This window comes from Fundulus heteroclitus, unplaced genomic scaffold (genome assembly GCF_011125445.2).
Source record: "Fundulus heteroclitus isolate FHET01 unplaced genomic scaffold, MU-UCD_Fhet_4.1 scaffold_282, whole genome shotgun sequence".
Lineage (NCBI taxonomy): Eukaryota > Metazoa > Chordata > Actinopteri > Cyprinodontiformes > Fundulidae > Fundulus > Fundulus heteroclitus.
In genome coordinates, this window is record NW_023396692.1 from 167,546 (window position 1) to 183,802 (window position 16,257).

Here is a 16,257-nt window from a genome sequence, read left to right on the forward strand (position 1 = left end):
GAGGTCCTTTGCTACACCTACAACCTGAGCCTCAGCCTGGAGGTGGTCCCCACCCTGTGGAAGACCTCCTGTGTGGTACCGGTTCCCAAAACACCGCACGCCAGAGAACCAGCCCACTTCAGACCAGTCACCCTGACCTCCCACCTGATGAAGACCATGGAGCGCCACATCCTAGCTCACCTGCGCATCGTGGTCAGCCCCACCCTGGACCCGCTGCAGTTTGCCCATCGGCCCAACATCGGAGTAGCGGATGCCATCATCTACCTGCTGCAGCGGGCGCTCACCCACCTGGAGCAGCACCGGGGCCCCCCAGGGCACCGTTCTGTCTCCATTTCTTTTCACCCTTTACACCTCGGACTTTACTTACAACACGGACAGCTGCCAACTTCAGAAGTTCTCTGATGACTCGGCCATTGTGGGCTGTGTGTCTGAGGGGAACGAGCTGGAGTACTGGCCGGTCATCATGGACTTTGTGGACTGGTGTGAGAAAAACCATCTGTGTCTAAACACCAGTAAGACCAAGGAGATGGTGATCGACTTTAGGAGAAGACCCCCACCTCACTCACCTGTGAACATCCAGGGGCAGGACATAGAAAGTGTGGAGAGTTTCAAATACCTGGGTGTTCACATCAATAATAAGCTGGACTGGACTCATAACACAGATGCTCTGTATAAGAAGGGCCAGAGCCGCCTCCACCTCCTGAGGAGGCTGAGGTCCTTTGGAGTGAGCAGGCCCCTGCTTAAGACCTTCTATGACTCTGTGGTGGCCTCAGCTCTTCTCTACGCTGCCGTCTGCTGGGCCCAAGCAAGGGAAAACGGGACAGAAAGAGGCTGAATAAGCTGGTGAGGAAGGCCACTTCTGTCCTGGGCTGCTCTCTGGACTCTGTGGAGGAAGTGGCTGAGAGGAGGGTGCTGTCCAAGCTCACATCCATCATGGACAACACCTTCCACCCCCTGCACCAGACTGTAGAGGAGCTGAGCAGCTCCTTTAGTGACAGGCTTAGACACCCTGCCTGTAAAAAGGAGCGTTACCGCAGGTCATTCATCCCTGCTGCTATCAGATTATACAATGCTGCACTGTAACTGTAACCATAACTGTAATAACTAATGCGCAATAACCAATGTGCAATAACCTATTTAATTCACTGTGCGATAACCTGTGCAATAATCCTGAAAGAAGTGACTTCTGCTGCTATCAATAACTGTAACCACAACTGTTATAACTTTGGGCAATAATTAATGTGCAACAATCTATTTAACCTATGCAATGATCCTGAAAGAGGTAACTTCTACTGGTATCACCAAGTGAATATATGTCAATACATATATATATATGTGAGTGTGTGTGTGTGTGTGTGTGTGTGTGTGTGTGTGTGTGTGTGTGTGTGTGTGTGTGTGTGTGTATGTGTATATAACCAGGAAGTACACATGACATCATATGCTTACACCGATTTTTTATTCTTATTTTTTTCTCATTTTCTTTTTTATCCCCTGTATGTAGGAAGATACACTGTATATAACTGATGCACCTTCTCCTTACTCTTGACTGACTATTGAGCTGATGTGACAACTGAATTTCTCCAATGACTATTTTATCTTATCTTATTTCCTCGTTCCAGAAAACTACAGCTTGGAGGCACTCAGGTCAGGATCCGGATCACTAGGAGGGAAACAGATACACAGAACAGGTCAAAACGGCTGGAGTCGGCCTAGTACCACGCAGGAAGCGATAAGGAACTGATGCCCTCCTCCTGGTTTCAGCTTCTTATGTAGATCACCTAATTAATGGAGATGGAGAACACCTGCCCATGTCACACTCTGCAGAGAGGAAGAGAGAAGAACCCAGACCAACACAACCTGCACCTAGAACCGTGAGTATGACAGTTTCAAAGATCTGTAAGCCTGGCGGTCTATAATCCTCTGTTCTCCACTTGCAGGAACAAATTGCGAAACCAACACAAGTACTCATACAGACTGCTGATTGCAGCTCTCTATGCACCGAGGCGCTTATCTCCTGGACCACATCATCTACTCCTTCCATTAGCCATCCACAGCACAGTTCAACCTACCTGTCTGCTGTCGGTGCCTAATGGTGTGTTTGGATCGACCGTGGAGACTACGAAATCTCCAGCTGCCCTGTGCGGTGTTCAGTGCTGTAAATTTGCACGTACAGTGGTGAACACTGGTTTCACTGAGTCACCGTGTTATCAAATATGAGGAGCTTCTGTGCACTTGTCTGCTCAACTCAACATAGCGGACTGGGATGTTACCAAGCAAGTCACGGTGCTGCATTTAATGGGGAAAACCGAACAACGGCGCTGGCGTAAAACGAAAAACTTTACACAATCAATTTACAGAGTACAGTATATAATCTGAAGCTACATTTCAGACCTTGGTCACTTCAAAAAGATTGGTTGGGCAAAAATCATAGCTCATTTAATTTTAAATAGCCATTATCTACTTCATTGATTTTACATTATTTACTTAAACAATCTTTTGAAAACATTTTATAAGTAGCCTCATGATATCAAGCACTTGGAACAGTTTCTCATAAGTAGAAAAAAACAATAAAATTTTAATTATAAAATCATTTTACTGTATTTATTTTATAGTTTGCTTTAAAGTTTTCATTCATTTTCCAGTTTTATCCCTCCATGAAGAAAAACATCTTAAACATAAAAAACAAATGGACAGTCTCCAGCATCTTCCACTTGTGATTTAATTATTTTTTTATTTGAAGCTTTAAGCTGGTGAGGAAGGCCACTTCTGTCCTGGGCTGCACTCTGGACTCTGTGGAGGAAGTGGCTGAGAGGAGGGTGTTGTCCAAGTTCACATCCATCATGGACAACACCTTCCACCCCCTGCACCAGACTGTAGAGGAGCTGAGCAGCTCCTTTAGTGACAGGCTTAGACATCCTGTCAGTAAAAAGGAGCGCTACCGCAGGTCATTTATTCCTGCTGCTATCAGATTATACAATGCTGCACTGTAACTGTGATCATAACTGTAACCATAACTGTAATAAGTGATGTGCAATAACTAATGTGCAATAATCTATTTAATACACTGCGCTATAACCCATGCAATAATCATGAAGAAGTTACTTCTGCTGCTATCACCACCTGAATATATGTCAATACATGTATGTATGTATATATATATTTATATATATATATATATATATATATATATATATATATATATATATATATATATATATATATATATATATCACTGTGAATGTAAATAAGACATCATTTGCCCAGTCCTATTTCTTTTTGTATTTTTATTGTTATTTCTTGTTGTGTTTTTTTATTCTTATTTTCTCCTTTTCTTTGATCCACTGTATATATGAAGATTCATTGTATATAACTGATGCACCTTTCCTACTTTGCACCTTCTCTTATGAGCCGATGTGGCAAGTGAATTTCTCCAATGTGAGATCAATAAAGCTTATCTTATCTTATCTTAACAAAGTTTTTTTAAATCCTCTGCTTGAAAGGAATTGTTTGCACATTTGATTTGTATCATGTTCTCAACTATCTCGACTATTATTCTAGCTGTTACATGCGCACCTTCTATTATTGATCTGGTGTTGTAAGCTACAGTCCCCCCCAATGCACCTCCAGCCACTGCTCCAATGGCTGCCCCGGTGACAAAACAAAAGGGTGTAACTAACACCGTGGCACCAGCTAACATTCCCAGCAATGCTCCAACTGTGATTCCAGCTGTGATTTTTAAAATCTGCCCCACTGGCCATTTTCCTTTCTCTTTCCCTACTAACTGAAGTAACTTGTTAGTGTAGACGCCCTTATTGTGTTTCATTGTTTCAATTGTTTTGAGAAGCTTCTCCACTTCAAGATTGTTGCTCCTGTTTCCATCCTGCTGGTCTTTCCAGTACTTGCTATCAACAACGTGGCACTTGCCACCACACATCCCCACCAGCTCTGTCAGATCTTTACTCTTTTTAACAAATTCATCAATGGTCTGCCCTTCTAGGAGCTGGTCACCATGTGTAAACACAACCACAGCATGTTTCAGGCTTTCCTCTGAGAAATATTGCTTGATCTTATGAATGATTTCCTTCTCCTGGTCTGTGTATCGGTCCACCACTCTCAGCACAATGAGAAATGCACGAATCGCGGGGGCACAGTGTTTGATACACTTTATCATCTCAGCCTTCAGATCCTCTTCCTTCAATGTGTTGTCAAAGATGCCAGGAGTGTCAATAACTGTGACATGTTCTCCGTTGATATATTTAGATCCTGCGTTGCACTTGTTTGTAACAGATGTTGGAGATAATTTTTCTTCAAACAGACTGTCTCCCAGTATGGCGTTGCCAAGGCTGCTCTTCCCAACGCCAGTTTTTCCCAGTAGGACAATCTTTGTTTCATTTGATCCTAGAAGAAAATAAGATATCCAATTAAATATTGGCAGAATGTAGAACATACTAGATCTTAGACATGCAGAAATTGTATATCCTGTGGAAAAAACTATAGGATGCATGTTATGTCAAATTTTAATTAATCGAGTTGATGGATGACTTATCAAGCCCCCCCCCCCATTTCCGCCCTGATCATTTCCGGCCTGATCATTCCCCTCACAAGGCTACGCTGTCTCTATGCAGAACTCAGATGCCTCCGACCCTACCTCTGCAAGAAGAATGGTCTTTGGAACCCTATGGAGCTTGCGGTAAACGGGGGTACGTCTTCAAGTATGAAACCGGCGACATGTGTATCTATCAGCTGAATAAAGGAACCGACAAGCTGCAAACTATCCACTCCTTGTGCATGCTAACATCAAACGATTGGGCTGTTCTGAGACTCATCATGCTCCGCAGACTAGACCCCGAAAACTCGAACGCAGCAGACCCCGTCATTGGTTTCTTGTGAATCAAGAAACCAATGACGGAATCATGGATTCACCCGTCGCTAAGACCTGCAAGCGGGCGCTGACCCTGACTGACGCAGGTTCAACAAATAGGATCTTCTCTGCAACATGGCAATCAAAGACGGGGGTTACCGGCCGATGGTTTTTTCGTGCAAGTCTGAGAAAGGCTCAAGATAAAACAATCCTGGTTATTTTGGTGCTTGACTATTATAATTCAGACTGCGGCGTGTTCAGAATCTTGTAGCCATTCCCTTTGATGCGTGGCATGACAAGATGACTGCAATAGCAGACCAGATTTCAACGCTGTTTCGCAATTGTCGCAACTGGAGAGACATTTTGGCGATCAAGAAAGCGCTCGCTTTTTAGACCCGCCCCCCTCAAAACAGCCAATACCGCCCCTTCAAAATTAACCACGCCCCCCTTCTCAGTATAAAAACAGCCGAGCAGGCTGATTGGGACTCCATCCAACTTCACTGACCAGACTTCTAACATCTGAAACCATGAGGAACTACACGGGCAGCAGTTTGACGTTCTGCGGCTGGATAGCGATCCTACTCCACCACCGTCTCCCTCAGCCGCTTCAGTTGCTTCAACCGCTTCAACATCATCGCAGCATGGCTCCCTGGACAGTGACAAATTCTTCCCGGGGCCATACCACCCACCTTCACCCACATCCCCGCCAACCCCTGAATCCTCTTCCCAAAGAGACAGCGAGAGTCTATTCACCGGTCTAAAGAGGCATACCGTCGACTGGTCCAGGCCCCACGGAGGCGTGAAAGGCGGCCCCGAGTACTTTTTCTTATGGGATAAGAATTCCAGGCTTCCTGCCATGCTGTCTCTGTTAGAGACCCAGGAGGAAGATTCACAGCTTCAGGACTCACAACTTCCCTCCGGCAAAGGAGAACCAGCCTTCCCAAATCCTACTCAGCCTGAGGACTCATAGCTTCCCCGGTCAATCAGACGTTGAGAGCGGGGCGGATGAATACGACGGATATGGGGCCAAAATAGTAGCTTTACCATTTGCACGTGTGTGGAGAGTTGTGTGTCTGTATCTCAATTTGTGTATATGCAGTGGGATTTGAAAATGTGTAAATAAATCCATAAATGGGTGAGGAGAATTGTGTGTCTGTACAACAATCTGTAAATGTGTAAAACTATTTGTGTGTAATCCGTTTTGCAAATGTGTAAAAAAAAAAAATCCACAAATCTGTATTCAGATCTGCAAATGTGTACTGAGATTTGCAAATGTGTACCAAGATTTGCAAATGTGTAGATCAATCTGTAGGCACACACAGAGACACTTCTGTCTGAAGTATTTTCGCTTCAAGACCCAGAAATATAAACAAATCATTGGCTACAAGTCAAGCGGTTTTTTTCGGTTGCCCCGAGCGCAGGCTCACAGGCTGCCTCTTCCGGCTCTGGGAGGTCACGTGACTTTCAAGGATTGTACCAGGATTGTGCTTCCAGACGGCTGACAAGGCAACTTGTCATAACTATATAACTTTCTCCCTTTAACAGCAAAAGTTTCTTGTTTTAATGAGAGACTTATCTTGCTAAAACCAGATAATTGTCTCCTCATAACAACGCAACATAACCTGGCATCAGCTCGCGGGATATTTGAGTGTCATGGAGAAGAGGAGAGACGGAGGAAGATTTTTTCTTTTTAAGAAGTCATCATTTGTCGGAGGAATATATTTCTGCACTGAGGAGTGACAAGGTAAGTCATGCATATACAGTAAGTCCTCTACTTGAAATTTGATCAATTCAGCAGTTAAATATAGTTAACAACTATGCTCTGGATACACCTACAGCACTGTAGTACAGTCTCTGCCTCTGTTTACATGGTGAAAACAGGTTTGCGTTGCTTTTGTACTCTCCATTTATACACTACAAGGTTTAACTGTTGCTTAGGGGGACTTTCAGCTATAGCTGTGGGTTTATTTACAACAGTTTGCAGCCAAAACAGTCCTCCGCCAGCCGCTGTTTTCTTCTTCTGGGCAATTTGACGCAGAGCTTCAAAAATCACAGCGCTACTAGTGGTGCGGCATGGAAATTACACCGTTTAAGTACTCTGTAAACAGGGCCTGTGACTGCAAATGTTCTTCATGGATGTTAATGAGATAGGCTGACAAAAAGATATAGAGATAAGGATAAGCAGTTTATTTTTTTTTAAAACATGTCATGCATATAATGTAATATTCTGGTTTATTAGATTAAGTTATTTTACTCTCCTACCTTAGGCTCTCTGGCTGCTTTGAGTTTTGTCTTGTCTAGATTCTTGTTTAGCTTGTTTACTGTTTAGTTCATCCTGTTATGTCCACTTGCCCTGTCGGCTTTTTAGTTTAGGTTCTGTCTTAGTTTGGTTTGTGTCATAGTGTGGGTTTTGAGGTTTCTTTTGCAGTTATTGTTTTACGTTTGGTTTTTGATCTGTTCTTGTTTTGAGCATCAGCACTGATGTCTGGTCTAATTACTTACTCTGCACACCTGCAGCAATCACCTCTCACCGGTTTCACCTGCTTCCAACTCCAAATAAACTGTTGAGACCAGACATCAGTGCTAGGTCGTCTTGTTGATTTCGGGGTGAGTCTTCTCCAACAAACTTTTTGTTTTAACTTGTGTAGTTTTTTTCCCCCCATTTCTCCAGAGATTTTGAGCCACCCTGTTCCTCCCATACCTGCCCGGTAGCTCTGTTTGTTTTTTGTACTGCCCTTTTGTTTTTTTGTTCCAGTCCTTGAAACAGTTATTAAAGAGCTTGTTCTGAACCTCTGCTGGTCTAGTTGAATTCTGGGTCCCCTGCCTCGGATTCATTACATATTATCATATATCCTGCTGTAAAGATTAATAATCATGTGCTTAAAAGTCTTTTTAGTTTATTTCTTTTTTATATTAACCACAGTTTCATTGTGCTTGTAGACTGACATATCAGCTATAGCAAGCATGGATGAGAGCTTGGCCATCTACGTTCCCACCTATGCTGACAGAATTGCCACCTAGAGATTTTGCTCCGAGTATCAAGGAAAAGGTGAAAGAGATGTGCATCGACAGACATTGCTTGAAAAACTCTTTTCATGCAAATCTTCATGGAAAAAGTCCAATTTGATCTAAAATATTTTTGGTTTCAGGTAATACCACTATGTAATATATTTCAAAAGAAAGTTTACCATTTGACTCAAAATTGTCATGTGTTTTCAGGAACATATGGAAGTGAGCTACAATAGAATCTGTTAGCTTTTGTTTTTTGCGATAAAGATAGAGCAAAAATACTGATTAAAAAGATTACTCCAACATTGTGAAATACAAGTTTTTGAAGTCAAATCATTGCTGTTGCTATTAAGCTTCTTTTAAGGTAAAAAATTTTGAAGCATGTGTTTAAACTGTACTTATTTTCATTTTCTTTCCATAGGGCATTATTTTTCTTTTATATTCTTCAAAGTTGATTGTAAAATTGATAAATGCTTTGAGCGCAATAGTGCCCAGATTTCTAACAAAGACTTTTGTCGTATGTAAAAGGATTTTCTCATGTTCGATTTTGAGATATTAATTTTAATATTCATAGATCATGTTCTAGTTAGGTCATCTTCTGGAGGTAGAGAACTTCCTTTCAAAAGGATCTTTCAGAGCACCTGTTAAAGGTACTTTTAATGAATGTTCTTCTGTGAGTTGATGTAACATTGCAATATAATGTTTTTCTAAGGAAAGAATGACTTGGTTTGATCACAAACCATAACGCTTCATTTTGTAATGGGTTTTTTACCAAAGATTCATTAAAAGTTTTCATATTTAACGTAAGCATAGGCACTTTATTTTTCATCTCATTCGACCATATCATCATTGTCAAACAGTACATAACTTGGGTCTCACTGTTCAGTAACAGAACTATAAGAGTCTTGCTGTTATAAATATAAAAAGTATGTCTTGAATATGAGGAGCAGTGGTGGGGTTTACAGAACGTGTCATTTAAACATTTTGTCCTACATGACAGATTACAGGGCAAATGTGAAGTTAAATTTCTTGTTATTGTCCTAATATATGTAGTAGCATATATTTGCTGTCATGCACAACAAGAATCACACAAAATATAAAACCTAGCAACAAAATTCAAAAAGTTATGTACATCATGATGAAACATTTAAGTACATGGGAATCAAAGAAAACAGAGGTCTGTTCTTTTTTCCTCCATCTGTATGTCTTTGACTGCTTGTCCTTTATTGGTTGTGAGGTATGCAGCTGCCTATTTCTGACTGTGTGGAAAAGTGACAGGCTCATTCTGGACAGGCTCACAAGGTCATTTGCTCCACAAACTCTTTTTTTACAAGAAAATGTCACAGGTTTGTGCGTATACAAGCTCTTAAAAATAAGCATAACTCAATTGTTTCATGTGTGCATGAAGGTTTTCTGTCATCAGAAGGTATGATAGTTCGAACTGTCTCATCACACGTGAATGGTCCTCTGAAGACGTTGGACTGTGCAAGTTTCTGCCGCTTGCTTAGAAACCTGTTTGAGATGATCTTGTTCACCAAAAAGCTGTGGAAGGGTTCACAGGTGTCAAAGCCCAGTCCTCAAGGGCCGGTGTCCTGCAACTTTTAGATATGTCCCTGGTCCAACACGCCTGAGTCAAATAATCAGATAATTACCAGGACTCTGAAGAACCTGACTGCATACTGAGGAGCTAATTGTGCCATTTGATTCAGGTGTGTGGGACCAAGGAAACCTCTAAAAGTTTCAGGACACGCCCTCGAGGACCGGAGCTTGACACCCCAGGTATACATTATGTAGGACCGGCCACTTGGAGCAATTGCATCTCTAATCTTACGAATGATGTTTCATAAGTGAACCACTTTTTAGAGTTCTTCCTGAAAGACAAGAAAATAAACAAGTTCTTAAAGTACATACTTCATATTTAAAAGGATGTATCATATAGTATTCATCTTTTATATTCAAACATACCTCGGTGATATTTAATCAGGTAAGCAGAATTGGCTGCTTATCCAAGAAGTCACCAGTAAAGTAATCTGTATTCTTTAGTTTTTTAAAAAGGTGCATCCAGTACTGTGCACAACGTTTCCTTAAGAAATCCCACCAGCTGTCGATGTGCTGGCTGTGGGTGCTGGATCCCACAATGAAGAAGTTTTCAGGATAGTTGTCATCAAGACGCAAAAATCTTTGAATGTCTTTCATTGTACCATTCTCTGTCTCCATGTCTATATGAATTCTGCCTGTGGTACCCCCTCTGTTACTGCTGGAAGAAAATATCCAGCAGTAACTTTTGGACAGCACCATCCATGTATTCAGCTTTAGAGATGCCAACCTGTAAACACAGAGATTTTGTTATCGTTTTTTTTTTTTCTCAAGTTTTTTATTTTAAACAAAGGTAAAAATAACAATTAATTTATTCTTTCTAAATATTGAGCACGTTACTTCTACTAAATGTGAGAAAATTCAAACTTTTTAAGTCTTTAAATTGTCAGATCAAAGGGACAGGCATTCTAAGATGTAAAAGAGAACATTCATGATTTTCTGGCTGTATTTTTAATGTAGCTATCTTAAACCTGGTCCACCTACCTTAATGGTTTTGTTTATGGGAATTTTAAAAAGTACTTTTACAGAATTCCCATCAGAAGGAGAATAGCTGCTGATTAAAATTGTGATTAAAAGTTAGACTGGATCAATGTTGAATCACTCAAACCTAGACTGCAATGCAACAATGTTGTTGATTAATATTTGTTTTCTTTTCTGATGTCTTTAAAGTAAGTTTAAAGACATCAGAAAAAACCAAATGCAACAACAAATAAACTGAGAACAGTTGTGCCTTGCTGCCAGGCGCTTTTATTGATAAATTCTGATATTAACTTTTGAATTTGCAGCAATGATAATCGATTATCAGTTTTTGCTTTTCTCCTTATTAAAGCATAAAGCAGTAGTTGACTGGGTTTATTAATGGAGCTGATATAAATAGCTGTCCTTTACTGGCTTGTGAATAGTCACATTAGAAAGCTCTGTATTCATCACTTTGTTTTGACACAATAAAATATGGATAAATGTAGCTTTATCTAGCCTCACTAGAATACACATACTTTTAATTAGCCTAACAAGTGTCAAATGTAAATTATATTTAATTTAAATAAATAAAGGCATAGGTACATTTACAGTCACAGGCCCTGTTTACAGAGTACTTAAACGGTGTAATTCCCATGCCGCACCACTAGTAGCGCTGTGATTTTTGAAGCTCTGCGTCAAATTGCCCAGAAGAAGAAAACAGCGGCTGGCGGAGGACTGTTTCGGCTGCAAACTGTTGTAAATAAACCCACAGCTATAGCTGAAAGCCCCCCTAAGCAACAGTTAAACCTTGTAGTGTGTAAATGGAGAGTACAAAAGCAACACAAACCTGTTTTTCACCGTGTAAACAGAGCCAGAGACTGTACTACAGGGGTCCGTTCTTCGTACGTTGCTTAAAACATCCGAGATCAAATGACACATCCAAGATGATTTCATCCGGCTAATCATGATCCGGCTAACTGGGTTCTTCCAACACACCTGTTGTTTACGATTAGTATGGCTGGATTGAGTTATCTGAGACAACTGCGCGTTCATGCGTTTGTTTAAAAGGGGAAATGTATCGATAGTAGAAACAATGATCAGCAGCGCTGCTATTGGCTGTTCAGCATGGCCAAAGAACGCCCACAGTTTTTCTCCCAAGCAGAACAAGAGCTTGGAAGGTTATGCCGAATTTGAGTCATAAATTAAAACACCTCAAAATCTGTTAAAGCCAGGAGAGAGGGCTGGCAAAACGCGGCAGACAAATTAATGCGTAAATACTGTCCATGGTAGATGTTTCTATCACTTTCTACAGTATGAATTTTAATAATATATTTACTTTGTTCTTTTATATCAGAGCCTTCACGGGACCCACTAGAACATGGGGACAAGTAAAAGTGAAATACAAGAATATTCTACAAAATGGTAGCCTTTAATTATTACACTTTATTTTAAAAAGGCACTTGTTATGTCAAGAGATCCACATTTCAGTGTCATTCCTTAGAGACGGGAAGTAAAAGGACACGTGCAAACTGGGAATTTTAACAAAAAAAATCTTTATCCATAAAAAATGAAAATCTTCCTTTTCCAAGTCATCCACAGTTTACACGGTAAAACTGTATTGCTCCGTGTCTAGATAATCCATCCATAGTTTTTTCTAATACAATATACGGCTCGACAGGAAGCAAGCCTTTCAAAGTAAAACTAAACTTCACAATAAAATGGCCCGAACAAATCTTCTTACTGAATATGATAAAAATAAAAAGCAAACCATCATACAAATAACTTAAATATTTTTAGATTTATGGCTCCAACACCACTTTTTCCTCTTTAAAAGCCAATGTTAAATGATGTGTTTGTCTGTTTATAACAGCCACCAAGAAAAATCTCTCTTCAATTACACTGTCGCGCTGCGCTAAAGGATCCTGTCTATTGCGCAATACGCGATTAATTCGAAAAAACTCTGAAATTATTCTTGCACCTTCCGCAACAGGTTGCTGTCGTAAAAATGGACATGGCTACGGCAGACTTCCCTATCTCCTCCGCTTATACAGCCGTGATCTAATCTTGTTTACATGAAATAAGCCTGCTCTCGAGCAGGTTTAAGCTGGCGCACATGTTGCTATGACAAGTGCAGGAAGTCTTTCGAAGAACCAAACGATCCAAGATCATGTCAAATCGTCAACAATGAAATCCTGCTAACTGAGTTAGCGACGTACGAAGAACGGACCCCAGGGCTGTAGGTGTATCCAGAGCATAGTTGTTAAATATAAATAATTACTGCCGAATTGATCAAATTTCAAGTAGAGGACTTACTGTATATGCATGACTTACCTTGTCACTCCTCAGTGCAGAAATATATTCCTCCGACAAATGATGACTTCTTAAAAAAGAAATAATCTCCCTCCATCTCTCCTCTTCTCCATGACACTCAAATATCCCGCGAGCTGATGCCAGGTTATGTTGCGTTGTTATGAGGAGACAATTATCTGGTTTTAGCAAGATAAGTCTCTCATTAAAACAAGAAACCTTTGCCGTTAAAGGGAGAAAGTTATATAGTTATGACAAATTGCCTTATCAGCCTGGAAGCAACACGCTTTGGTACAATCCTTGAAAGTCACGTGACCTCCCACAGCCGGAAGAGGCAGCCTGTGTGCCTGTGAGCCTGCGCTCAGGGCAACATGTGAGCCTTTGAGCCTGTGAGCCTGCGCAAGGGGTTACAAATTGAGAAAATACACATACAAATCCTTCCACGCATTTGTGCATCTCACGCGGCAGAAGTGTAGCAAAAATCACGTGTGTAAAGAGCGCCAACCGAAAAACCGCTTGACTTGTAACCAATGATTTGTTTATATTTCTGGGTCTTGAAGCGAAAATACTTCAGACAGAAGTGTCTCTGTGTGTGCTCATAGATTGATCTACACATTTGCAAATCTTAGTACACATTTGCAAATCTCAGTACACATTTGCAGATCCGAATACAGATTTGTGGATTTTTTTTACACATTTGCAAAACGCATTACACACAAATAGTTTTACACATTTGCAGATTGTTGTACAGACACACAAATCTCCTCACACATTTACAGATTTATTTACACATTTTCAAATCCCACTGCACACACACAAATCGAGATACAGACACACAACTCTCCACACACATTTGCAAATGGTAAAGCTACTATTCTGTATTTACGAGCTCTACTAACTCTGCTCCACAAGTTAAATCTTGTTCCCTTTTTTCCCTGCAGTCCGATCTGACATTCCGATCTCGCTTGCCGTTCATGCTGTGTGCAATCCTTCTGTCCTCGCTTGTTGCTCATGTTGTGTGCAAAGTCATAGTGGAGCCTTTAATAAACATCCTAAAACTGTTTCTGTATTCGACTGTGTCTGCATGTGGGCCAAACACCTCAAAACCATGAGATAGAGATATATATATATATATATATATATATATATATATATATATATATATATATATATATATATATATAGATATATATATATAGATATATATATATATATATAGATATATAGATATATATATATATATATATATATATATATATATATTAGTGCTGTCAGTTAAACGCGTTATTAACGCCGTTAACGCAAACCCATTTTAACGCCGGACAATTTTTTGTCGGCGTTAATCGCGCGTCGTGTCAAAACACACACACCGTTCCCTAATGTTTTCCCCCCCGCCGCGCTGTAGCAAAACAGACCCACCCTCGGACACATGCGACTTTGGGCTTTTTTTTTCTAAAAGCGCTTCTAAATTTCATGAGTCACGGGTTTGCGTTTTTTTTTTTTGGGCACGTTTCTGAAAGTGAAATCGCTTATTTGGGCTATTATGAGACCTGCCTGCACTGCCCACACTTTTTATCCAGCTGAACTATCCCTCCGCCATAGGACCCGACGGTAGTAAAGGCAGACAGAGCACGTATTTTCTGCAGTTTACGGTGCAATAACCGGTGATAACTGCTGAAAGTAGATTACATGGTGCAGATCACTATTTTATCAGACATTGGTTCTGAAGATGAGCTTTTACACATTGATAAAATTGCAGAAACCCCAACCCATAAACCGTACTTTAATGCTTAAAAATTTGTTTTTCTCTGTATTTGACAAACTAAGGCTGAATTACGTTGCCAAACGAAGTACCTGGAGTTACTAAACAGTTGCTAAACAGTCTCATTCAGGGTACTAAGCTCCTACCCAGTTGCAAGCAAAGTGTAAGACTGGAATGACCTGGAAATTTAAAAACCTTCTTCCAGGCTTAAACTCTATGAATATGGATATAAACAGCAAGCAAAAAATATTCAAAGAAATTATTGTTGTTGGTGTGAAAGCTCAGAATTAGATGTGTGAGAGAGTGAAGAAATGAACAAAAGTTATGACTTCTTTGAAATGTACAATTTTTATTAATTTATATGTTTATGCATAATACCATGTCTAGCTTTGTTTAAGAGGCAAAAAAATATATCGGCATGAAAACAGGTATTTATTTACACATTTGTTTACACATGGTGTAAACATCAGGGCGTCATGATTAGTCATTTAGCCATTATAGTCCAGAGTTTAACATTTGGCACCAGAATGTTTTCATTCCAATTCTGAAAAGTGCTTGAAAAAATGCATGTTTTGTACAATCATGTATTTTATTAGTGTCATTTATTGCAAAATTGCACATTAAAATGCCCAAACAGGCTATTACACTTTCAGAAATAAAAGGATAAAATATGCGATTAATCTCAAGTTAACTATCGACATTATGCGATTAAAATTTTGAATCGTTTGACAGCACTAATATATATATATATATATATATATATATATATATATATATATATATATATATATAAAACAATACTAATCTATCACAGAATGTTAATGAAAATCTTAACATGGCTTCAATAAAAGATGTTCGGGGTAAAACAAAATGGCAGTGGGGTAGACGGACAAAAGATCAGGAGAATACAGGAAATCATTTGTCAATGTTAAATTACAAGTGCTGTTGTTATTTGTATATTTTTACCGACAAATTATAGGAACTAAAAGTTACTTACGTGCCATGACGAAGATGATTTGAAAGCAGTGTGAAGACCATGTTGTCAGTTGTTGGGTTTTTGAGAAAACTTTGAACTTAAAGACAGTGTTGTGTCACGACGGAGCAAAAGGACCCAGAATTCAACCAGACAGAGGGTGCTTTGTTTTGTTTATTCAAACGAAAAAAAGACAGCTGCGCGCTGTGGGACTGTCCTCAGCGTCCTTGGCCGGGAGAGTCTGGAGAGAGGAACAAGCAGGTGAGTTATTTCGCCAACACTTCGGGGCTGATGTGTAAAAGGGAAAATAACCACTGACCTCTTAGAATGCGGGAGACGGGAGAGGAGAACAAAGGAGGGCCGGCGGACCGTGGGTAGGCGGACCCGCCTGAGGATGGTTGTTCAGCTCCGGGGAGAGAGAAGCCTTTTACAGTCACTGGTTGCTCGAGGGGCGAGCCGATGTTCGGATCCGTTAGGGATCGTGGGCAGAGGGTTCAAAGGGGATGTCCAGTTGTCGTGTTTCCGATGTCCAGTCCAGGGTCAGATCCAGGTCAGAGGTCCGGGGAAGGTCCGAGGGGAAATCCAAGGCGAAGTCAAGGTCCAGTTCCAGGTCGGGTACAACAGATTGGCTAGGCAAAACAGGCAGGGGTCAGGCAGGCTCAGAAAACGAGGAAAAACAGATGCGGGTCAGGGAAACAGGCAGTCAGGTACTCAAGAGAAACGCTGGATTTGTCTAACCAAATGGCTCGAAAAAATCTGGCACTCGTCTCTGGTTAGGGAGGGAGATTA

At 40.5% G+C, this 16,257-nt stretch overlaps 1 protein-coding gene across 1 annotated transcript; it reads right to left on the bottom strand.

Annotated features, from left to right (window-relative positions):
* Positions 1–1,640: 1,640 nt before the first annotated feature.
* On the bottom strand, positions 1,641–15,499 carry LOC118559427 (GTPase IMAP family member 9-like). Its single transcript, XM_036130146.1, has 3 exons — positions 15,493–15,499; positions 3,574–4,398; positions 1,641–1,660 (listed from the first exon to the last, which is right to left on the bottom strand). Exons 1-3 carry the CDS (start codon positions 15,497–15,499, stop codon positions 1,641–1,643), a joined length of 852 nt encoding a protein of 283 aa, XP_035986039.1.
* Between the last annotated feature and the right edge of the window lie 758 nt (positions 15,500–16,257).

Bases quoted from the DNA above. Each gene is read 5' to 3' on its own strand.
- LOC118559427 (XM_036130146.1), bottom strand. The intron at 1,661-3,573 runs GTGCGCATGTAA...TTTCCCTCCTAG, and splicing joins CACCAGATCAATAATAGAAG to TGATCCGGATCCTGACCTGA.